Source organism: Camelina sativa, chromosome 2, assembly GCF_030686135.1.
Source record: "Camelina sativa cultivar CO46 ecotype springtype chromosome 2, ASM3068613v1".
NCBI classification, from domain to species: domain Eukaryota; kingdom Viridiplantae; phylum Streptophyta; class Magnoliopsida; order Brassicales; family Brassicaceae; genus Camelina; species Camelina sativa.
Window position 1 is genome coordinate 10,477,154 of NC_141881.1, and position 25,742 is coordinate 10,502,895.

The 25,742-nt window shown below is 37.3% G+C and overlaps 3 protein-coding genes across 3 annotated transcripts; all 3 read right to left on the bottom strand.

The window, feature by feature from the left end:
* Positions 1-10,925: 10,925 nt before the first annotated feature.
* Positions 10,926-13,012, bottom strand: LOC104720491 (bidirectional sugar transporter SWEET7-like). The gene is made up of 5 exons (XM_010438387.3): positions 12,660-13,012; positions 12,532-12,568; positions 11,771-12,152; positions 11,443-11,562; positions 10,926-11,218 (listed from the first exon to the last, which is right to left on the bottom strand). The coding sequence occupies exons 1-5, from the start codon at positions 12,706-12,708 to the stop codon at positions 11,030-11,032; spliced, it is 777 nt and encodes a 258-aa protein (XP_010436689.2). The 5' UTR covers positions 12,709-13,012; the 3' UTR covers positions 10,926-11,029.
* Positions 13,013-18,479: 5,467 nt separating this feature from the next.
* On the bottom strand, positions 18,480-19,349 carry LOC147948417 (uncharacterized). Its single transcript, XM_087466713.1, has 2 exons — positions 19,013-19,349; positions 18,480-18,931 (listed from the first exon to the last, which is right to left on the bottom strand). Exons 1-2 carry the CDS (start codon positions 19,347-19,349, stop codon positions 18,480-18,482), a joined length of 789 nt encoding a protein of 262 aa, XP_087322839.1.
* A 2,993-nt stretch (positions 19,350-22,342) lies between these two features.
* On the bottom strand, positions 22,343-25,358 carry LOC104720497 (protein KINESIN LIGHT CHAIN-RELATED 1). The gene is made up of 4 exons (XM_010438392.3): positions 24,520-25,358; positions 23,819-24,432; positions 23,236-23,527; positions 22,343-22,839 (listed from the first exon to the last, which is right to left on the bottom strand). The coding sequence occupies exons 1-4, from the start codon at positions 25,206-25,208 to the stop codon at positions 22,602-22,604; spliced, it is 1,833 nt and encodes a 610-aa protein (XP_010436694.2). The 5' UTR covers positions 25,209-25,358; the 3' UTR covers positions 22,343-22,601.
* Positions 25,359-25,742: the final 384 nt, after the last annotated feature.

Sequence of the window (25,742 nt, forward strand, 5' to 3'; positions counted from 1 at the left end):
TGGTCGAGGATTTTGTGAAACCCGTCTTCATAGTCGAATCTGCTATGGTACCAGAAGATTTTTCAAACATTGCAAGCTTCTTAAAGTAGAGCATTCCCTTGGAAAACTCATGGAACACTTATCCTTATTTTCATTGTATTACTTGTAACATCCGCGAACAAAATTTTGAGTTTTCGGAGTGGGTGTCGATCGACACCAAGGGGAGTGTCGATCGACACCATCAATTTTTTGTTCGACCGGGTTGATTTAAATTGTCCTGGTTGGTTTGGTTTGGTTTATTTGAGAATCGCTAACTGATGTATATAAGGGAAAACTCGACATAGGTCGTGGAAAAGAAGTTGTTTTGCCGTTTTAGAGAGAGAAGAGAGAAGAGAGAGTGTTCTTGATGGATTTTGGAGATTCTAAGCTGGTTTGGTAAGATCTGTTCCTGTAGAGTGGAAATCTAGTGCTAGGAACGAAAGAGAAGCCTTCTAAGGTGGGACTCGTCAGTTTGGGTCAGAAACTTTCTACAAAAAAGGATGAGTGCATGACCATGGTTGATCTAAGCCTGAGAATCCTTTGTTTTGCTTGATTTTCTGTGGTTTGTGGTGTTTTCTTGTATGCTTGTGGTTGGTTGTTGGTTCCAATGAGTTTCCAAAACTTTTGGGTGAATTTTGGACGATTTGGAGGATTTGGGAAGCGGTTATTTGACTTTCAGCTTCGTGCAGAACATGCTGCAGAGTCGGTGTCGATCAACTCCAGGTAGGTGTCGGTCGACACCAATCTTGTCAGCAGCATTTAATGCTTGTTTTTCTTAGTTTGTTTGTGCATATTGGATATTGTTGGTTTCTTGATGAGTTGTGGTTTGGTTGGTTTAATTAAGTAGTATGGTAGGCTTAATTATATATTGTTATTATTAAAAGAAAAATCAGGTCAGGTTGTTTCGCTTGTTTCATTATCTTAGCTTTATGTTGCATGAACTTTCCTCTTTTGAGATTTTAGTTTAAATGAAAATGCTTGTTTTCCAAACAAAAAAAAAGAAAAAAGCAACGACTTCACCAGCTTTAGTTCAAGGCCGACTCTGGTTAAAGTTAGTGTAGTAAAATTATGTGTACTTAGGTTGATATCTATACTTAATTTTGTGTTTTGTCTCTTCCTTTTCTACTTAAGTAAAATTATTTTGAACAGAAAGTTATTTACAAGTTAGAACACATTTGATTTTCATACAAACTTGGATTTCCAAATCAATTAAAATCCATAAGGTAATAACCCTCACTAAGTTAATTTTATCTGGTTTGATAATTCACGAGACGAGATGGGACAGGTTTTTTGTTAGTTTTGGTTCAGGACGGGTTTTCTGTTAGTTCTGGCCTGGAACAGGTTTTCTGTTAGTTTCTAGTATGGAAGAGACGAATTGATAGTCCACACAAAGGGAAATAAAGTTTTTAAACTTTAAACATTTCTCTTACTATTCTTTTAATGTGTCATTAATGATAATAAAAACAAATTAGTGTTGTAAAACGCTTAGTGGACTCCATCGACCGGCCCACTTATCCAGTCCGTCCATACTCGGCCTGGTCGAGAGCCTTCGGCCCATTGGTCGAAGCCCATCGGCGATCCTTAGTCTTATGTCGGTTTATGTTTGAGTCCTTGTAATGCACTATATATATGTTGTAACCTCGAGTTTGATCATTAATAAAAATGAGAGATTTATCCTAAACTCTATTTTACAACACGTTATCAGCATGATAGCCTCTAAGGCCAGCTGAGAAAACCCTAACCCTAAAAACCCTAATCGGCCGCCGCATCTATCTCTTGCTCGATCAAACCCGACGATAATCCAAAACCCTCGACGAGAATCCAAAACCCTCGACGAGAATCCAAAACTCTCGGCGATTAGTCCTTGTTCGCGATCCACCATCGTCCGCGGTCCGGATTCTACTCGAAGATACATCCGAGTTCGGTCCGCGCGAGTTCTGATCGAGAGACTTGTCCGAGATCCGTTCGTGGGAAGCTGTTGCGGTTCGCGATCAAAGTTTTTGTTCGAGATTCGGTCGAGGTTCGCGGTTCCGGGAAGCATCCACGAGCGGTACGGGAGCGATACGTGGATCTGTCCGAGAGCAGTCCGGAAGCAGTCCGAGAGCGGTACGAGGTTCGAAGTTCATGATCAGAAATCAAAGGTATATCTGAGGTCTTTAGCTCCCAGATCAATTCCAGTCAACCCCTATTGGTGGAAGGTAAACAAAAATCGAATCCTCCTTAAAACCCTATAGATCGAACTTGAACCTTAAAGCTATAAGAACCCTAAAATATCCAAGTAAACAACAAACAAACTTAAGATCTATAATCCTCTAAACTTTAAAAACTGATTCGCATAGGATTGATAGATTGTTTGTTAAATTGCACCAAAAGATATCAAGTTTAAATTGGATTGATTACTTGATTGATTATTGCATAAGAACCTAGAACTAAATTGTTAGATTCATAAGAAAGAAATAAATCAAACTGTTCTAGCATATTAAAACTTGGATCATTCATGCATCATAAGTAAAATCGGATCTTGTATAGATTGATATAGAATCGGCTGCATGAATTAACTCTTAGGATTTCTTAAGCATAAATTTGAACATAGTTTTCCTGTAAAATTTCGGCCATAAGAAACTTAAAATTCGAGCATAAGCTTGTTCTAGGATTATTAGGATAACTTCCAAAAACCTTAATCATTATCCTAAAGTTTATGTAAAATTAACTTTATTGTTAAGAGTAAATCCGATTGAGAATAAAAACTTTTGTTAATATTCTGTAAATTAAAACATAAAATTTCGGATTAAATATTTGATTAGGATAAGTTCCTAAAACTCTTAAAACATAATATACTAAATCCTAGACTAAAAAGGAAAACATAGAAAAGGAAATCCTATCTAGAAATAAGGAAATTGTTGCATTCATTACCTATTTGATTTTGTTGTCTTGCATGCATGAATTTAAACCACTAAATTATAAGTATAACAAGACATGTTTCAGTCTCAAATACCGCATGACCTAAGGCATTCATCATACACACCAAAGCCAAAAAATTATAAGAAAGGCAAGGCATGTTTTAACATGGCCTATGAACAAACTGAAGGCATGGTAACGAGGGCAAATCCACATGACCTATTTGCATGGTAACGGGAGCTAATACCGCATGCTAATGATATGATGCATGTCATAAGTTTGTAAATGTTAAAGACTAAAACAATCTCCAAATATGATCTATGCAATGCACTGGAAAATATAGACATCAAATGATTGTCTTGCTGAGAGCTTAGAGAACCAGTACCTCACAATAGATGATCCTATTTACCTTTGGACAGAGCTTAAAAGCAAATATAGGACACCACAAGATGGTGCTCCTACCAAAGGCTCAATTCGATTGGAAAACCTAAGGAACCAGGAATTCAAATCCCTGGATGAGTATAACTCAGACCTTTTAAGATTGTCTCAATCCTAAGGTTGTGTGGTACTAAGGTCATTAAGAAGGAATTGTTGGAGAAGAAATTCTCGACATTTCACACAAGTAACATTGTGCTCCAGCAGCAATATCGCGAGAAAGATTTTTAGACCTATACGGATTTAATCTCTTGTTTGCTACTTGTTGAGCAAAACAATGAGTTATAAACAGTGCTGTGAGGCCTCCTGGATATAACCAATTACCAGAAGCCCACAAAGGTTGATTTGGGAAAGAAAAATGCAGTAGAGCCTAAAAGAGCTTAGAGAGCCTAAGGAGACCAATCACGTCCACAGAGAAATACACCACGGCCGTAGCCGTGGTGGCAGAGGACGTGGTGGTCGAGGAGGCCAAGCCAGCCGTGGATTTGGTGGTAGGGGCCGTGGGTCCTTTAAACCACACACCAAGGCAAAATCGGTATGTCACCGATGTGGTATGTCTAACCACTCGGCCAAGAACTCCAGAACACCCAAAAATCTCATTGATGCATACCAAGGACAAGTATGATGGTCAAGGCCGTGAAAACCTACTAGGCTTCGGCCATGGTCGGGGGAAGAGGCCGCAGATTATCATAAAACCGCAACATAAGACCAAGTCCGATTATCATAAATATGGTATGGAGAACCATTGAATAAAGACATGCATAAACTCTTAATTAATCTCTATCAAGAGAATTTAAAAAAAAAATCCAGAAACTAATTTGGTGCATCTCGATGGTGAAGGAAATTATGGCCATGAGAATGATGACCATTTAAATTATGAGATTTCTGGTTGCCTAAATATAAGCTTTGGTTTAATGACTTTGAATTTTAGTAGATTATTATTTTGGTTTAAATTCAATGATTTTATTTCCTTCAATACATATTTACTTGTTTTATTACTTTAAAGTTTAAAACATTAAATCTTGTCCATATTGAGAAATGGCTAAAGACAAGAAATAATTGTGGTGGATAGTGGATTAAACCACACAATCTCATAATGAAAATGCCAATTAGCAAGATAGTGGGTATAGCAAGAAAAGGCTACGGCCAGGCATATATTTTATGGCACACATCTTGAACTAAGTGATGCCTTGTATACACCCAGCTCTAAGAGAAACTTATTGAGCTTTAAAGACATTCTTTTGAATGGTCATTATGTTAAAATAAAGGGTGAAGAAAACAAAGAGTTCCTATACATTACTAAAATCATATAAGGACATAAGAAAGTCCTAGAGACTATACCTGCACTAGCCACTGGTTTATACCATGCTAAGATTATTATGCAAAAGTCTAATTCGGCAAAGAACAAAAATGTTCAATGAACAGTCCACTATATGGCATGACTGGATTGGCCATCCAGGTTCAAACATGATGCGTACACTAATTATGAATTCAAATGGCACACTCTTAAAGAGAGAACAGTTATCCCTAAAACTCACGTGTGTAGCATGTACATAAGGGAAGCTTATTATAAGGCCATCACCAAATTTCCACTTATAAGATTGGTGAATTTATAGCCCAAGCATTTAATAATAATAGTATGTCCATGGGGGGAGTTGTGGATCACCCTGTGGCACATGTACATACAGAGAATGGATTAGATGAATCCTTCATTAAGTGTATTCAATTAAATGCTCGACCATTACTCATGAGGTCGTAGCTTCTTGTGTCGGCTTGGGGACACACAATATTACATGCAATAGACACATACGCATCAGGCCATCTAGTGAGAATAAATATTTCCAATTAATAACGGGTCATAAGCCAGACATATCCTATCTAAAATAAGTGTCGTTTATATTGCATCCACATAGAGAACTAAGATGGGATCTCCAAAGGAGAATGGGAATATATGTTGATATTAGTCTCCCACTATTACAAAGTATCTTGAGCCAACCATATGTGATTTATTTGTGGCCAGATACGCGGACTGTAAGTTTACAGAATCCGAATTCCCTATGTTAGGTGGAGAGACTAGCAAGCTGGTTAAAGAATTAATATGGAATCAAACATCCTTAAATTGGCAAGATCCTCGGACTCTAGCATGTGATGCAGAGGTCCAAAGAATTATATATTTGCAAAAGCTAGCTAATAAATTGCCAGATTCCATTTGACCCAAAGAGAGTAATAAAATCGTACATACCAGCTTGCAATGCACCAATACGAATTGATGTTCACAAGGAACACAATAATCAAGTTGCTACAGAGTCTAAACCACGTTTGAAAAGAGGTAGACCATTAGGTTCCAAAGATAAGAACCCTCGGAAAACAAAAGGTGCAAAACAGACCGAGGTTCAGGGAATTACAAAACAAACAGACATTGCCGCGGAAACCCCTAAGGTACCAGGTGACGTTCAGGACGTTGAACCACAAGAACCTGAAGGAATTGATAACAATGAAATATCAATCAATTATATAATGTCTGGAATACAATGGAACCGAAAAGATGTCGACATTGATGAAAATATTATGCATACAAGGTAGCACTTGAGACAAATGAGGATCTAGAGCCCACGTCTATATTATAGTGCACTCAAAGAAAAGATTAGTTAAAATAGAAAGAAGCTATTGACGTGGAGCCTAACTCTTAGAAGAAGAGAAATGTGTTTGGTCCGATCTTAAGGACAACACTTAAAGCCAGTTGGACATAAATGAGTCTTTGTAAGAAAGAGAAATGGAAACAATGAAATCGTGAGATATAAGCACGGCTTGTAGCACAAGGATTCTCTCAAAGACCAAGAATAGATTATGAGGAGATATACTCCCATATGATGGATGCAACGACTTTAGATATTTAATAAAGTCTGGCTATAAGAGAAAAAAAAAAAAAAAAAAACTGGATTTGTGGTAAATGGATGTTGCAACCACATACTTATATGGTCTAATGGATAATAAGATTACCAGAGGGTATAGAGCTCAAAGATAAGAGTAACTCTCGAGAACAATACTGCATTAGGCTGAACAAATTCCTTTTATGGACTGAAACAAAATAGGCGAATATGGTACAATAGACTAAGTGAGTACCTAGCCAAAGAGGGCTATAAGAAAGACCCAATCAGTCCATGTATTTTATAAAGAAGTTTGCAAACGAAGGATTTGTAATCATAGCAGTATAAAGAGGATCATTTGAATATCCTAAGAACCTCTGGGAAATCGCCCAAACAGTAGAATATCTCAAGAGAGAATTTGAAATGAAAGACCTAGATAAAACCAAGTTCTGTTTGGGGCTACAACTTGAGTACATAAACAATGAAATCCTTGTGCATCAAATGGCATATACAAAAAGGTACTCAAAAGGTTTAAATTGGACTAGGCTCACCCATTGACCAGCCCAATGGTTGTTAGAAGCCTTAACTTGGATAAAGATCCATTTGGTCCAAAGAAGGACAATGAAGAGGTTCTTGGTCCTAATATGCCATACCTCAGTGCTATAGGAGTGTTAATATTCTTGGCTAGCCACACTAGACCAGAGATAAGTTTTGCCGTGAACCTCCTTGCAAGATTTAGTTCTTGCTAGACCCAAAGGCACTGGAGTGAAATTAAGTATTCATTATGTTACCTACAAGGAACATTTAATTTTGGGTTTATATTATACTAACTATAACAAAGATGTTTTAGTTGGTTTTGTTAATGCAGGTTATAACAAAGAAATTTTTCGTGTGTTTGGTCAATATTGATGATAAGGAGCCAACAACACTATATGAAGACAATGCAGCCTGCATCGCACAGCTCAAGGAAGGTTACATCAAGGGAGATCGGACGAAGCACATTCTGCCGAAGTTCTTCTACACACATGAACTACAAAAGGCCGGAGAAGTTCAAGTGGTGCAAGTTCAGTCATGCGACAACTCAGCCGATCTTTTCACCAAGGTATTACCGACAACAACATTCAGGAAGCTCACGCACCAGATTGGAATGTGGAGGCTTAAGGACTTGGAGTGATGTTTGGAACAGGGGGAGCAATGTGTGATGTACTCTTTTTCCTTCACCAAGGTTTTGTCCCAATGGATTTTCCTGGTAAGGTTTTAATGAGGCAGCATCCCCTAAGCACATTGCTGCGATCCCGTCCAACATAGGCACGGTCATATCGTCCAAGGGGGAGTGTTGTAAAACACTTAGTGGACTCCATCGACCAGTCCACTTATCCAGTCCGTCCATACTCGGCCTCTCGACCAAACTTGGTCGAGAGCCTTCGGCCCATTGGTCGAAGCCCATCGGCGATCCTTAGTCTTATGTCGGTTTATGTTTGAGTCCTTGTAATGCACTATATATATGTTGTAACCTCGAGTTTGATCGTTAATAAGAATGAGAGCTTTATCATAAACTCTATTTTACAACAATTAGATTATTTTTTCCTATCCTGAATTAAAAACAAATCGACGAGTTCAGATTATGAATGTTAATAATATTCATAAAAAATACGTTTACAACATAATCTAACACTTACATAATATATTATAAACTTGATCGCAAACTTAATTTGAGAAATCAACTCCGCACGTATGTGCGAGTCCGAACCTAGTGTATACTTAATTTTGTGTTTTGTCTCTTCCTTTTCTTCTTAAGTAAAATTATTTTGAACAGAAAGTTATTTACAAGTTACAACATATTTGATTTTCATACAAACTTGGATTTCCAAATCAATTAAAATCCATAAGGCAATAACCCTCACTAAGTTAATTTTCTTTTACAAATGCTCAAATCTGAACGTAAATCTTGTTATTTCAAAATCCTACATAGATTTCTGAATTAATTAGGAGACATAAACCAATAAGGACCCTTTTGTAATTTAACTTGAAATATTTCAAATTCAATTAATATCAATCATGCAAGCAGTAAATCGTTAAAATTAAATAATACTATATATAAACTAATATTCAAAAATCCTAAAGTGAACAAAATAAATTTTGATAATAATTTCAAAATTGATGATCAAAGGACGTATAATTTTGCTTGGATCTCTTATTTTTTTTTTTTTGAATAAAACGTAAAATTTATTTCAAAAAATATAGTTTTTACATCAAATGCAACATGGAATTAAAGTTTTTATAATAGATCTAAAGCTATGTTAAAAGAATCTGGTGCATTATCGTGATCCCAACAATTTCTCCATGTAGTTGGTGTGCTTCCCTCCAGGCGGAAGCGAGAGTAGTCTGTCTCGAATTTGTCGGTCTAGTCAAAGTTCTCATTTAAATATTTCCTACTATCACCAAGATCTGCACCGACGGCCGTTCCGCCCGGGCTCGCGCCCTAGATTTTACAGCGACCATCGCGCCCTCTTACTCATCGAGGCCTGGCTCTTGCCCCGACGGCCGGGTATAGATCGCGCGCTTCAACGCCATCCATTTTCGGGGCTAGTTGATTCGGCAGGTGAGTTGTTATTTGCTTGGATCTCTAACTAAACTAAAACTAGAAATACATTAGAATCGCAAAAATATAAACCAACATAAATATTAAATTAAAAAGAAATAGTATATGTTTTCCCATCTATATGATGTACCATTCCAACGATTTACGGTCTTGTACAGACGTACGAGTAGTTCGGTCGAAAGTATTGCAATATGAATGAAAGGATGATCAAATAAATTTCACGAAAAAAAATAATTTAATATTTTAATTTTGTGGTCTTATACAGTATTCATTTTGCCACTTAGGTTGAACTTTGTACTTAAGAATTTTGTGTTTCTGTTTCTTCTTAAAGAAGTAAATATATTTAAAAGAAAGTTACGCTCATGAAGTTTTTTTTTTTTTAAGGGTATTCTATTAAAAATATATGTCAATGGGCTATTTCCGGATATAAGCCCGTACAAAATCCCCTAAGGGCCCGACCCGTTACAGCAAGCCGAACTAATCCAATGAAAATATAAAACCGACTGGGTTTACAAATCGAACCAAATCCGAAATTGAAAACCCTAATCTACAAACGTAGAACACGTTTGTAGCCGCCGTCCAACAAAGTTGCGGATGCTTACCGGATTAGGACCTCCGGTAAATCTGGACGACAGTAGCCGAACGAAGATGGTGATCCAAGATCCGTTGTCCATCCCGCCACCGTAGAGCCGCGTTGAGGAGGAGGAAGAGAATCGAGCTCGTCGTCGTTGAGGAGAGTTCTTGCTCGGTCGTGAAGGAGAAGACAGTAGGGAGTAGATAAGAGACCTTCGACGGTGGCTTAGCCTCGCCGGATCGGAGTCTACCTCCCCTATCGAGACCGATCCGGCGAAACCTCCAGAATCTCCGACCCCAGATCTAACTGTCTTCCTCCGCCGTTCCTCGCCGTGTATCTCCTTCTTCCACTCTGCGTCGCTATTCCGCCGATAGAGCTCTTACCGGTGAGATCGCGCAGATGCTTCTCCCTTCCACTGCCCCCTTGATCTTGTTTCCATGGTGTCGCCGAGAAGATGTGGGGTCGTGGATGAAGCGCTATGAGCCGTAGGGTCCTCATCATCACCGGAATTGACGGAGGATCCACCGTCGGTGCAAGTGGTTGTGATCAGAAGAAAAAGTTTTTTGGGAGAGAAAAAATCGCCGCGAGTGAGTATCACGCGCGCGACTTTTCTCTCAAATGGGATACGCTCATGAAGTTAAATGCAACACATATGATTTTTATACAAACATAGTAGCGGGATGGACATGAGATCAATAACTTTACTGTGGAGATGGAGAATGGTGGGATTAATTGAAAGTACATAAGCCAGTTGTACAAAAAAGTAGTGTCACCAATTGGTACTCGGGGTCTTTGGTGTAGAGAATCACGATGGTCGAGTCCCGCGAGTTTGCACCTGATGATGAGTAGAATATCGTGAGTGGCAATGGATTAGAAGATGGTAATGAATCGGCTAGAAGTTCTCGGTTTCTATCTCACTGTTTAGTTTTCATTATCTCTATAATACGAACTTTGCAAAGAACATATTTGCAAGAATTATTTATCTTCATCCTAATAGAATTTTTTATATAGAAGCTGTCTACTAACTCCAAAAGCTCCTTGAAAATAAAGTGTCAATCTAATTCAATAAGAAGGTACATAATTAAAACGATTTAAAAATGATTTTTCACTGTTCCATCAAAGTGATTTACAAATGTTGATGACCAGTAAATTAAACACCTTACAATGTGCCAGATTATATATGGTGACAGCTTAGCATTGAATAGCTATGGTTCGACATTCTATTGTGACTTTCTCCAATAGATGGGATAACAAGAGGAGAACTTTTCTTGAAATTTGGATTGAGCAGCGTTAATGACCTTTGCATCAGATGAAGGCTTAATTACTTCCGTTCAATAATCATTCAAACTTGGAATAAAATCAAAGCAATCTAATCCACAAAATGACCTCAAGTGAATCTCGGAACTATAGTATAAATTACGAAAATTGAAACAATTAATTGCACCCGCAATACTTCTAAATAGAGTCCATTGTCCCCCTCAAATAACGGACATGTAAATTGCATATCAATGTTTCAAGTTTAAAACAAAAGTAATGAAGTTTTTCCTCTTATTCATATTTAAGTGTAGGATGTGAAAAGGAAAAAAAGAGTCTAATAATAAGAAGGTGAATAACATAAGAAAGCCAAAAAAAAACTCAAACACTATTAATTTGTTGGTTGAAATTTTCGATTTTTTCAGGTTCGATATGAGCGACGGCTGTTGATAAACCGATGTAACTGGGTTGTTTCTCTCTTTCCGCCATTATCTTTTTGGTGGATCTATAGTATGCACCATATAATATTAACTGCGCCAATCCAAATAGACATCCAATCCCATTTGGTATCTACAAATGTCCATTATGAAAAGAACAAAAATTAGTAAAATTTCTCTATTTTCTTTATTAAAAAAAAAACGGAAGAATCAATTAAAAATTACAGCACTACGTAAACCTATATACCATTTGTTTCATTTTCATTTTAGGAAAATTCTTTCTTTTTCACAAAAATATTATCAATTTTATAGGTGAAACATGAGATTTTTGAAGAAAGAGAAGAAGAGAAAACTCACAGCCATGAATGGGTCGAAAGGCATGACTGCATAGATTGTCCAAATGCTTGCATTGAGAAATCCAGCTACCGATAGCCAAAACGGCATGAACTCCACACATTTTGTCTTTATTACCATTTTCTTCATGTATAATTATTTTGCCAACAAAAAATTTGAGAGATCAGCTTGTAGTTTATTAGTTTGGATTCTACCATAATTTAGTCAAAAATCCAATCAAGAAATATAAAGGAAATAACTAATTAGAGACGAAAACATTTATTAATTCTCAAGAGAAATTATAATGAGTCATTTAATTTTGTAGAGAATGATGAAAAAAAATGTAACGTACCATGACAGATAATGGAGAAGCGTACATCATAACGTTGAAAACGCAACACACGATTCCAACACTCATCGTTCGTTTATCGGTAGTGTGTTGAAGTGTAAAGACCAAAACCGCGAGAATAGCTATAAACGCGGTTTCAGCCGCTAAAACAGCAGATATAACCAACCGTTGTTTTTGGCGACCGCAATAAACGAAAAATATGGTAAGGAAGACGATTTCGATCACGATCCCCGTGCTGTTGATTGTAACGACCAACATACTGTCGGGATGCACCGCAGGGAGCCCGTAAAGAACCCAAACCAAACAGTTTATGAGAGTCGCTAAATATGGTATTGGTGAATATTCCTCCACTGACTTCTTTTTCACTATCCGGACAAATGTTGGCCTGATGATATAATGAGACACATTAATTATTTTAGTTAATTGTTAATTACTGTACTTTATTACCAGAAATACTTTAACTTCTCTATTGACATTAAAACATGGTATCAATTATAAATACTTTAACTTCTCTTTTGTTTTGGAAGAAAATCTAAACTTTTTAATTGTTATTAATTAATATAACAGGAAAACATTATACTAAGAAAAATTATCAGCTTAAAAATTGTGATTACTCAGAACAAAGGCTTTAGTGATAAAAGAAAAACAAAATCTTAGATCTTTCAAGAGGACCATGTCTTATAAAGTTATAATTTATGGAAACAATTTTGGCTTTCTTGAAGGAACCCAATTATACTTATTTAAATCATATAGCAAATACTTACGTTGGTGACAAGAACAGACATAAAGCAATGAAGTTTCCTGCAAACAAGATCATCACAAGTTAAGACGGAAAAAAAAATACTCGATGTATACGTGAAATAAGTTGTAGATGTGGAAGAACTGGACTAACCTAGGATTCCGACAATCTTCCGAAGAAGGTTAAGATGTGCAAGCACCATAATTTTTTAATGTAATTGGTGGTGATGAAGAAGAAAAAAAAGAAACAAAGAAATTGATTAAATGATTTGAGAAACCATATCTTAGCTTTGATATATCAGAGAAGAAGGTTGGTCGATAGGGTGGTGTTTAAATAGAGATGGATCATAAAGATACAAATGTTATGATATGATGACATTACAAATGATATACATATAGGTGAGATTGTGTGTGCGAATACAATGCATGCGCCGTGTGAAGGAAAAAAAAAAAGTTAAGTAAGTCACTGGATCTCGTCTTTTACTTTTAAAACTAATTTTGGAGGGTATTGAATTAAACACACACACTTGTATATATAGGACAAATATCTTGGTAATTAGTCATTTGTTTCACTTTAAAAGATATTGAAAGTATTTACATATAGATTAGGAAATTATCTACATTTTATTTTGCGTTTTTAATTAAAACATTATTTCATTGTCTATGTAAGAAAAATTCAACTAATTATAAAAAAATTGTAGAACATAGGTGGTCAGGAAATATAAAATAATAATAAATAATTTCACATTACAAGTTAGAAATATCATAAAATAAATATTTTTTTTAAAAACATCACTTAATGTATTCCCTCAGTTTCTCAAAAAATATGTATTTGTAACGCAGATTTTTAAACATATCCAAATTAGAGAGAGGAAAAGTTATTTTTTATATTAATAGAGGATAGAACAAAAATTTATGTTAAAGAACATAAAATGTTAGAATGATACTCTATGTGAACTAGAGGAAATAGTATGAAGGGAGTATATAATTTTCTAACCAACATAGACTAGCAGTGAACGAGTTGTTATGTACTTTAGACACTTATAATAAATAATTAGATTTTTTGCTACAACTTCAATGATAGTAGATTGGCTGATCCTATCTATCTTTTTAATATAGAAATACAATATTCAACGATAGTTTTGTATATTAAGTATTATAAGACCAAGAAAATTATAGCATGTTAAAAAATTATAGTAAATTTCCTTTAGATTTATCTCATTGAGTAGTTTTGTTGTGAGTTCATTATAATGCAATTATTTGGCACATATCAAAATTGTTAAAAGAATAATGGAACTTTAATTTGGTGAGAATTTTTCTTCCTTTTTTAAAAGAAAAAAACTGACTTCACTCGACTGTTTTTTAGATCTTACCATGTAAAAGAAAATTTTATTTGTGAATTTATAGTCAATTTTTAAGCACTACAAGACGAGCTTTGTTAGGTTTGATCATATTTATGTCATCAGTTTTGCATTTGATACGAAACACTCATTTAGAAAAACCACTCAGATTGATATAGTTCTGACTAGTTACGTAAATATAGCAATACAATATGAGCGTGAGATATTTCTATGGAGAACACTATGAAAGAGATAAGACAAGATATTGAGCATAGATATTTTTGATTTTATCTCCTCTAAATTTCACACTGAAAACTTCATCTTCAATATCTTATTACTAAATTATCATGTCAAAATCGAATAATTTGTTGAAGCTGAATTCAAATAGAGAGAAAATCACAAGTTGAATAACAAGTGATTTTTTTTTTTTTCTAAACATAATCTAAAATCCTACTTTCAATACATCCCTTTAATTTGGTTCTCTTCGACATGCCCACTTTTCTCCTAACCAAACTTCTAGTACAATTCACAGGTAAAAATTAAGGGTTTTGGCATAGAAGAATATTATTTATGTTGTAAATTGGGGAGTTTAGGGAGTAAATCTCTTAGGTTATTATTGATAGGAATTGAGGTTACAACAAGTATATATAGTGTTACAAGTCCTAAGGTAAAACCGACATACTAATGCTATCGCCGATGGGCTTCGACTAACGGGCCGAAGGCTCTCGATCAAGTGTGGTCGAGAGGCCGAGTATGTGCGGACTGGATAGTGGGCCGGTCGATGGAGTCCACTAAGTGTTTTACAACACTCCCCCTTGGACGATATGACCGTGCCAATGCTGGATGGGATCGCTGCAATGTGCTAAGGGGATGCTGCCTCATTAAAACCTTACCAGGAAAACCCATTGGGACAAAACCTTAGTGAAGGAAAAAGAGTACAGCACACATTGCTCCCCCTGTTCCAAACATCACTCCAAGTCCTTAAGCCTCCGCATTCCAATCTGGTGCGTGAGCTTCCTGAATGTCGTTGTCGGTAATGCCTTGGTGAAGAGATCGGCTGAGTTGTCACATGACTGAACTTGCACCACTTGAACTTCTCCGGCCTTTTGTAGTTCATGTGTGTAGAAAAACTTCGGCAGGATGTGCTTCGTCCGATCTCCCTTGATGTAACCTTCTTTGAGTTGTGCGATACAGGCTGTATTGTCTTCATAGATGACTGTTGCTGATTTGTCTATGTCCATGCCACTGTCTGTCCGAATGTGCTGAGTCATTGACCACAACCAGACACACTCACGGCTGGCTTCATGCATGGCTAGGATCTCCGCGTGATTTGAGGATGTGGCTACTAGAGTCTGCTTCATAGAACGCCAAGAGATCGCTGTACCACCGTGTGTAAACACATAACCTGTCTGTGACTTACCATTGTGTGGGTCGGACAGATAACCTGCATCAGCAAAACCAACTAAACCTTCTTTGTTATGGTTAGTGTAAAATAAACCAAAGTCTGTTGTTCCTTGTAGGTAACGCAGAACATGTTTTATACCATTCCAGTGCCTTATGGTCGGACAAGAACTGTATCTTGCCAGAAGGTTTACTGTGAAGCATATGTCAGGTCTAGTGTGGCTAGCCAAGAACATTAATGCTCCTATAGCACTGAGGTAAGGCATTTCAGGACCAAGAATTTCTTCATTGTCCTTCTTAGGAGCAAATGGATTTTTATCCACTTCTACACTTCTCACAACCATTGGGCTAGTCAATGAGTGAGCTTGCTCCATATTAAATCTCTTGAGTACCTTTTCTGTGTATGCCTTTTGATGCACAAGGATCCCATTGTTTATGTACTCAAGCTGCAACCCCAAACAGAATTTTGTCTTGCCTAGGTCTTTCATCTCAAACTCTTTCTTGAGATATCTTACTGTTTGGGCGATTTCCCCAGAGGTTCCAAGGATGTTTAAATCATCCACATATACTGCTATTATTACAAATCCCTTATTCGCGAATTTCTTTATGAATATACAAGGACTGATCGGGTCATTCCTATAACCTTCCTTGGCTAAATATTCACTTAGCCGGTTATACCACATTCGACCACTCTGTCTCAGTCCATAAAGTGATTTGTCTAGCCTTATGCAGTATTGGTCTCTAGAACTCTTCTTATCTTTGAGTTCTATACCCTCTGGTAATCTCATATAAATCTTATTATCCAGTGGACCGTATAGATATGCAGTTACAACATCCATTAACCGCAAATCTAAACTTTCTCTTATGGCCAGACTTATTAGATATCTAAAAGTCGTTGCATCCATCACAGGGGAGTATGTCTCCTCATAATCTATGCCAGGTCTTTGAGAGAATCCTTGTGCTACGAGCCTTGCCTTGTATCTGACAATCTCGTTTCTCTCATTTCTCTTTCTTACAAAGACCTATTTGTGTCCAACTGGTTTAATTTCTTGTGTTATCCTTAAGGTCGGACCAAACACACTTCTCTTCTTTAAAGAGATTAGCTCCACATCAATGGCTTCTTTCCATTTAAGCCAATCTTTGCTTTGTGTACACTCTAGTATAGATGTGGGCTCATGATCCTTATTTATTTCAAGTGCTACCTTGTATGCAAATATATCATCAATGTCGACATCTTTTCAGTTCCATTGTATTCCAGACATGATATAGTTTATCGAGATCTCATTGTTGTCAACTCCTTCAGGCTCTTGAGGTTCAGCGTCCTGAGCCTCATTTGGTGCCGTAGGAGTTTCCGTGACAACGTCTGGCTTTTCTGTAATTCCCTTAGCCTCGGTCTGTTTTGCACTCTTTGTTTTCCGAGGATTCTTATCTTTGGAACCTAATGGTCTACCCCATTTCAAACGTGGCATAGACTCTGTAGCAACTTGATTATTGTGTTCCTTGTGAACATCAATACGTACTGGTGCATTGCAAGCTGGTATGTACGATTTTGTTACTCTTTTCGGGTCAGCAAAGGAATCTGGCAATTGATTAGCTAGCTGTTGAAGATGTATAATCTTCTGAACTTCTGCATCACATGCTATAGTTCGAGGATCTTGCCATTCTAAGGATGTTTGATTCCATGTCAATTCTTTGCTCAGCTTGCTGGTCTCCCCCACCTAGCATAGGGAATTCGGACTCAATAAATTGACAGTCCGCGTATCTGGCCTTGAACAGGTCTCCTGTCAGTGGCTCAAGATACCTTATTATGGTGGGAGACTCGTACCCCACATATATTCCCATTCTCCTCTGTGGTCCCATCTTTGTTCTCTGTGGTGGAGCAATTGGTATATAAACGGCACAACCAAATGTCTTAAGATGGGATAAGTCTGGCTCTTGACCCGATAGGAGTTGGGATGGGGAATATTTGTGTTCACTAGATGGCTTGATGCGTATGAGTTCTGCTGCGTGTAAGACCGCGTGTCCCCAAGCCGACACAGGAAGCTTCGATCGCATTAACAATGGTCGAGCTATCAATTGTATTCGTTTAATGAAGGATTCAGCTCATCTGTTTTGTGTATGTACATTTGCCACAGGATGTTCCACACTCACCCCCATGGACATACAGTAATCATTAAACGCTTGGGATGTAAATTCACCAGCATTATCTAGACGTATAGTCTTAAGTGGAAAGTCCGGAAAATGTGCTCTTAATCGAATGATTTGAGCTAAGAGCTTAGCAAATGCTAAGTTTCTCGTGGATAACAAGCATACGTGGGACCATCTGGTTGATGCATCTATCATCACCATGAAATATCGAAATGTCCCACTAGGTGGGTGTATTGGTCCACATATGTCACCTTGTATCCTTTCCAGAAAATGCAAAGTCTCTCTTGTGACTTTTTCTGGTGAAGGTCTTACAATAAGTTTCCCTTGTGCAAATGCCACACAAGTGAGATTCTTAGGGAGAACTTTTCTTTCTTTAAGGTTGTGCCCTTTTGAACTCTTTATTAATTTACGCATCATGTTAGTACCCGGATGGCCAAGCCGGTCATGCCATAAAGTGAAACTTTCTTTGTATATTTTGTGCTTAGCCAAGTTGGCTTCTATCATGTTAATCTTAGCATGGTAGAGACCAGAGGCTAGGGCAGGTATAGTCTCTAGGATCTTCTTTTGTCCTTTCACATTTTCTGTAATGTAGAGGAACTCTTTAGATCCTTCACCCTTGGTTTCAATATGATAACCATTTGACCTTATGTCTTTAAAACTCAATAAGCTTCTCTTAGAGCTGGGTGAATATAGAGCATCACATAACTCAATATGAGTTCCGTTAGGTAACAATATGTGTGCTTGGCTGTAGCCTTCTATAAGGTTTGCTATACCCGCAATTGTATTAACATTTGCACTTTTCATTATAAGATTTATGAAATATCTCTTATCTTTTAGTATGGTGTGGCTGGAGCCACTATCCACTACTAGTTCACTCATGTCCTCGGCCATGTCTATAAATAGGACAAGAATTTCGGATTTTAATAGAACAATTTATAATAAAATCCATTGAATTTAAATCAAAGCAATTATCCATTACATTAAAAGGAAATTAAATCATAAAGCATAGAAAATAAACCAAAATAAATTCGAAATTCATTCAACATCTTTGAGGCAGTCGGAAGTCTCATGCTTGGCCTTGGATTCTACCTTGTAGCTCCTTGATATCTATCAAGGAGATGAGTAGGTGTTCGGCAATACTTAGCCCAATGATTAAACATACCACATCTCTTGCAAGCCGGTTTTGCTAAGGACCGTGGCTTAAAGGGCCTATAGGCCTTACCTCCACGGCCATGGCCTCTTGTGCCATAAGCATTTAAACGGCTGCTATGGTAGTATCTGCGACCAACATATCTTCTGCCACCACGACCATATTGGCCATAGTGTCTTTTTCTGTAGATATAGTTGGTCTCATCAGGTTCTTTAGGTAAATCAGCCTTGGGTGCCTCTGGTAATGGGGCTGTTTTCATTTTCAGCCTGTTACCCTGCTCAGCCAGCAGTAGACATGGGATGAGAGCTCCATAGGTCTGAAACCCTCTTTCACGGTACAAACGTTGAAGTATCATATTGTCGGCGTGAAAGGTAGAGATGGTCTTCTCTAGGAGTTCATCCTCAGTTACCTCAGTACCACACAACCTTAGGATAGAGACAATCCTAAAAAGCTCTGAGTTATACTCACCCACGGTTTTGAAATCGTGGATCCTAAGGTTTTCCCATTCCAATCGAATCTTTGGGAGGAGTACCATCTTCTGGTATCCGTATCTGCTTTTCAGCGCTGTCCAAAGTTCGAGTGGTTCTTCTACCGTGAGGTACTGGTTTTTAAGGCTTTCCTCAAGGTGATGACGTATATGGCGAGTGGCCTTATACCTTGCCATATTGGAACACTCATTATCCGGCTGGATACACCTATGTAAGTCCTTAGACTTCAAAAGGATCTCGGTGTCCAGCTTCCATTGTAGGTAATTCTCACCCGAAGCTCTTAAAGCAGGATGGACCAATTCTTTAACTTGTGCCATCTGCATAAATATAGACAACCGACAGTTAGCATGCGGTATTTGAGACCGAACCATGCAACAAGTAATTTTCAGGTCATGCGGTATTTGAGACCGAACCATGCCTTAGGTCATGCGGTATTTGAGACCGAACCATGCCTTGCCTCTTATAGTTTTTTTCGGTTTAAATTCATGCATGCAAGACAACAAAACTAAATAGCTATATGCATGCAACAATTTCCTTATTCCTAGATAGGATTTCCTTATCTTATAATTTCCTATTTGATTTAGGATTAAATATTTTTGATTTTAAGGAATTTGGATAATTACTATATTGATTAAGGACTTATCCTAACCAATATTTTAATTTCCGATTTAAAGTTTTAATTTATAGAAACTTATCAAAAGTTTTATTTAATCGGATTAATTTAGGATAATTACTATAATTTTAATTTGGAAATTATCCTAGAACAACTCTAAAATTTTCGAGTTTATGAATTTAGGATCTAGGGAATTTTCTTCTTGAATTTCTCAAGAACAGTTTAAATAATCCTAAAATATAATTCATGCAATCGATTTTATAACAACCTAAACATGGTCCGATTTTAATTGTTATGCATGAATGATCCAAGTTTTAATTTCCTAGAACAATCTGTAATAATCTGATCTTTATGAATCTAAAACAGTTCTAGGTTCTTATGCAACAATCAAGCAGTCAATCAACAATTTTAAAGCTTGATATAATTTGGTGCAATTTAACAAACAATCTAACAATCCTATGTGAATAGATTTTAAAGTTTATAGGATTATAGATCTTAAATTTGTTTGTTAGTTTACTTGGATATTTTAGGGTTCAATAGTTTTTAGTTCCAGATTCAATTATGTGGTTTTAAGAAGTTTGAATTTTGTTTACCTTAACACCACAAGGATTCTGACTGAAATTGATCTGGGAGCTAAAGACCTCAGATATCTCTTGACCACGAACCAAGAACAGCTTTCCCACGAACAGCTCCTTGCTTCCCGCGAACAGCTTCTCGCACTCACCCCCGATCGACGAACCGCGAACAGCAAACCTCGACCAAGCTGTCGAGAGAACTTTGATCACAAGCTAAGGGTTGCTTGTGAACAAGAGGGTCTTCGAACAGGAGGGATTTGATCTCGGATGGAAGTAAGAACAGGAAGTCGGTTTAGGGTTTTAGGGTAAGAGAGAATAGGCAGCTGCTTTAGGGTTTTTGGGAGAGAGGCTATCGTGCTGATAACATGTTGTAAATTGGGGAGTTTAGGGAGTAAATCTCTTAGGTTATTATTGATAGGAATTGAGGTTACAACAAGTATATATAGTGTTACAAGTCCTAAGGTAAAACCGACATACTAATGCTATCGCCGATGGGCTTCGACTAACGGGCCGAAGGCTCTCGACCAAGTGTGGTCGAGAGGCCGAGTATGTGCGGACTGGATAGTGGGCCGGTCGATGGAGTCCACTAAGTGTTTTACAACAATTTAGTATTTTCCGAAGAATTGTTAGTATATATGCTCGCTATATCGGATCATCCGGACAACAACCCCACATTCAACCCCAAACACCAGTTACTTCTCATCCTAAAACAAGTGTAAGTGTCAATAAAATTTGACATAAACGGTTGAGTTACCAAGAATAATGTAGAGAAATTTTATTTCTAAAAATAATTAAATATGTTCAAATATTTTGTTTATCAACAAAAACATAAGAACCTCACGTTGAAGAAAGAGTAGGCCATTAGGACATAATGGTTAAGTGGACTCCAACGTTTATACTAGGAAATGTGATTGGATGTACGTCTATATCCATGCAACAAACAAAAAGCCATCTACATGTGTGTGTATGTGTATGAATTTGTATATGATCTCTGTTTATTTCCTTGCAAGAAAACACAAGACATCTACATTTATATACGCAACTAAATTTTATAGAATAGACATCTAGCAATGATGTAATAGGACATCTACCAACACACATTTTAACGTTCAGAGCATCTATTTATCTATTATCTATATAGATAACAAACAAACAGAAATATCTAAAGGCTATGTACATATAATCGTTTCCTAGTCTAGTTTGAGTAAACCATAATTACAATGCTATCAACCTATGATATTTTTTAGAGTCAGGATTATAATAGGTTCGAATTAACCCGTTTCTTCGAACTAACCAAAAATCTTTTTTAAACAGATCCTTGAAAAAACATCCTTCAAGTTTTTATTAAGTTAGATTAATATTTTTTGGCCAAGTCATTTGAGTACTGATGTTTTGTTTGCTTTTTACCTTCTCATGGATTGTATTCATCTTAATTGTTCCGTACATGTGCAAAAGAGATCAGATTAACATGAACAAAGATTTCAAATGTGAACAAGTCTGATACGTAGGATCTTTATGGGTACTCTAGGTTTGAATCCTGATGACTTGATGAGGGGTCACCTTTTACACCTTTTAGTCAAAATACTTAGCGTTTAGGAACCAAACTAGAAGGTGGTCTTACGTACCTATTGCTCGGACTTTTTGAGGATCAGACTCAAAAACCTATAAAGAGATTGCACCTAGACTTTTGTTAGAAGTCTACTCCTTAGATGAAACTTTATGTGTAAACCCTAGTTTAATTTAATCTAGAGGGATAATTTTTGGAGTTTGTAGAAAAATTGTAGTATATTTTTGTCTCGAAAACATTTTTAGTTGCATAGAAAACTTGAATCACAATTTCTCGATTGACCGAAAAAAATCATTTAACCATGCATTGGTTTTTGTTTGGATATAAAAGTTTCTTGTAAAGGCTCTCAGTTTTTGATGTATGTGGGGTTGGACCTTTTTGGTGAACCGTCCTGATCTAATTACCATATTGAGTTTCAATTGGCTTGAGAGAGAAATCCAATTTGTACAAGTAAAAAAAGGAAAATACTTGCAAGTATACTTCTACAAGAATCGCAAGGAGTATGTAAAATGATTACACAAGTTAGCACAAGCATTCATGAAATAAATAATATGATTATCGAAGAAAAAAAAAGTGATTGAATTAAATAAATTCCCAAACTCAAACAAACAGGCTCACCACCTTGGCAGTAGCGTATTTCACCAAACTCAAATAATAACACTATACATGAAATTAATTCATCAACCTCAGATTTATGATACAGAAAAAGAAAAAAAAACATCAGATACAAAAAATAACAATTATAATAAAATATAATATTGAATATATATGTGGATTGATTTATTATATATGAATTATTATTACTCTTTTTTCCTCAGAACTTGAAACCGAGGCTGGGCCATTTCTTAGCAGAAGACTCTTTCTTGGCAGGTCTTGCGTTTGGATCAATCAGATTCTGGAGTGACTTGGCTTTGTAGTTTCGTGACCGCCCAGCTTCCTTCAAAAGCTCTGCCAAACGCTTCTTCTCATCCTCAAAATCCGGATTTGCAGTCCCGAGCTTCTCCTCTCTCAGCTTCAGAACCTGCTCTAATATCTCAATCGCATCCTCTATCCTGCAAATTACATAGCCATCACATCACAAAGAACTTGATTAGTGTTTTTGTCCAGTCGTTTTTTAATTAAGGATGTCTAATCTAGTTTAACCAATCCAAACTAAACCGAAACCATACCCAAAAATCCATTCCAAATAGGATGCAACGGTATAAAAGTCAGATATAGTTTTCTAATTTTATATCCGGAAGAACCATACCCATAATAGAAATGCAAATCTATTGATGAAAAAAACTAGGAACTAGTTAGGCACTCCTAGTTTTCATATCGTATCGACCGGTTTTATATTCCAGTTTAGGTAAGTTCACACATTTTGACCCAAACCAGTTATGATAATGGTTTTGGTAAACCAGCAGATCATCAGTGCTTATCTCAGATAGATTTCAATAATAAATTACCTTCCCATGGCGTCATAGGTAGCAGCCAGATTGCTGTAAACACCGAGAGTGTCCTGATCGCAAGGTCCACGTTCTTGTTCAAGAATTCCTCTTGCTTCTTCAAACAGCTCACCGGCCTCATCAATCTTGAAAAGCTGAACGCAGGCTAGCCCCATCTGGTTTAATACAACTCCGAAGAAGGCAGACTTCTCACCCGCTGCCCGTAGCTTTGTCACAGCACTCTCAAACGCGTTTCTTGCATCCTCGTATCTCCCCAACGTGTAATACATAACTCCCATCCGTGCCTCTAACCCTGAAAGAGTTTTATGTACAAAGCCAAACTAATGTAAAGAAAGGTTGGAGTGAAGATGAAATCCTAATGCTCATATTGCTAAACACTCCCATTTAAATTCAGTTTTCTCGTCTGAATACAATCGACATTCCAAATACAACAGCTAGCATTCTTCAACAATAACCTAACTCTTCGGTAAGCCTAAAACAAGTGGATCACTACTTATATGCTTAACAGCACAAAGATCACTACTTAGACAAATGTGCATAGCAATCCAGCATAAAGAACATTCACTATTTTGATAAAACTTACCTGCAATGGCGCTCTGTTGTCCTGGTTTATCCTCGAGCAATTTCATTGACTTCTGAAGTAGTTTCAATGCTTCTTCAGGTTCATCCACAGACTCATAAATCGCAGAAATCTCAGTTAATCCACCAGCAATCTCCTCCACAGTTGTCCCAGGCACAGGCTTGTTGTATATCCTCAATGCATTCTCACAGTATGACTTAGACTCCCGGAGTTTCCCTGTCCTATGGTAAAGCTCAGCCAACCTAACAAACACTGATGCAACCGTCGGATGACTCTCTCCTTTAGAAGACTTGAACACAGTGAGAGCCTTCTGATAAGAGAACACAGCTTCATCAAACCGACACAGCGACATGTAAATATTCCCAATACTAACATCAATCGACGCAACCTCAGATTCTTGCCCGCTCGCAATCATAGCCATACTAGCAAGAACAAGATGCTCTAGCGCGTTTTCGTAATCTCCTTTAGCCTCACAGATAATTGCCATCAGTCTCCTATCAGCTGCCTCCTCCAGTGAGGCTGGTTCACTATGAGCTCGGTGGATTTCTAGAGTCTTTTTGCATAGCTCTTCAGCTTTATTGAACTGCATTGCTTGAACATAAGCTTCTGCTAAGTACCTGAAACCATTATTGAAATCTATAAAACTTAGATCTAACTTTAAAAATAGAAACATTTATAACCATCAAATGCTTTTAATAAAGAACCTGCAAGTTTCTCCAACTCGTGGATCCGTATCGCCCAGAGTCTGGATCTGGATCTTGAGACCTTCTTCATAACAAGCAATAGATCTATCGATCTGACCAAGCATAGACAACGTATCACCAAGCTGCATATGACCAGAGAAGGCAGCGAGAGAGTGGTCAGGGCCACGAGTTGGATCAGGGACTTGAATAGCTCGCTCAAGTGGTGGTACAGCTTCATCGAACCGACCGAGACTACAGTAAATAGCAGCGAGGACGTGAAGACTCATGGCGAGGTCAAGAACAGGTCCGCCATCGCTACCGCCGGGGATAGGCGGAGCAACGGCGGCGCAACATCTCTCAAACGATTTGGTAGCTCGGATCGCGTAGTCTAATGCTTTGTTAGGACCTTCGCCTGATGCAATGGCGTCACGAGCTAATTTGAGAAGGAAAGGACCGAGATCTGGGTTGTCTAGTGATGGATCGTCGACGTCGACTACGGCTGCTGCGGCGGAGGAGGATAGGTTTGGGGAATCTTTTTTGCCGCTGGATCTGCCTGGTGAAGGTTTGGATCGAGATGGTGTAGAGGAAGGGGTCTTCTTCATCGGAGTTCGCGGCGGGTTTGAGAGAGGTTGCGTGTCTGGCACGGACACACGTAGCGGTGGCGCGTCGGCTGGTGTTTTGACTGAGACGAGACCTGGCATTGCTGGCATGAATGTGTTTATGAGAGAGAGAGAAAGAGAGAGTAATGGCGGATTTGGTTTTGGATCGAATTGAGATCTCTTCCAAGTGGGGAAGGAGACGAGTCAGTCAGTGAAAGAGGTAAGGGTAGTTTCGTAATAATGTTTTCAATTGGAGGATATAACGGTCATATATGCTGTTGGAAAATAAATACTGGTAATACTATTTTTATTATTTTCCTTATACAAAAAAAAATAATTGATTTTGTACACAAGTGTTTTATAAATGTTTTTCTAAGTTCGGTAATCACAATTTCACTAACATAACAAATTAATAAACATAATGATCCATTAAAATAGTAAATTTAATATATTAAGTTTTGATGTCATAAAAAGAGAAATACCCTAAAATAACACTTAATCAAGTTTTATGGACAATTATAGCACATATTTCATAAATTTCCAAAAATAGCACTATTTAACATATTAAAATATTTAAAATTAATTTTTAGAATTTTTTATTTTATGTTTGGGTTCTCAATTTCAAATTTAGTGTATAGTTTTGAG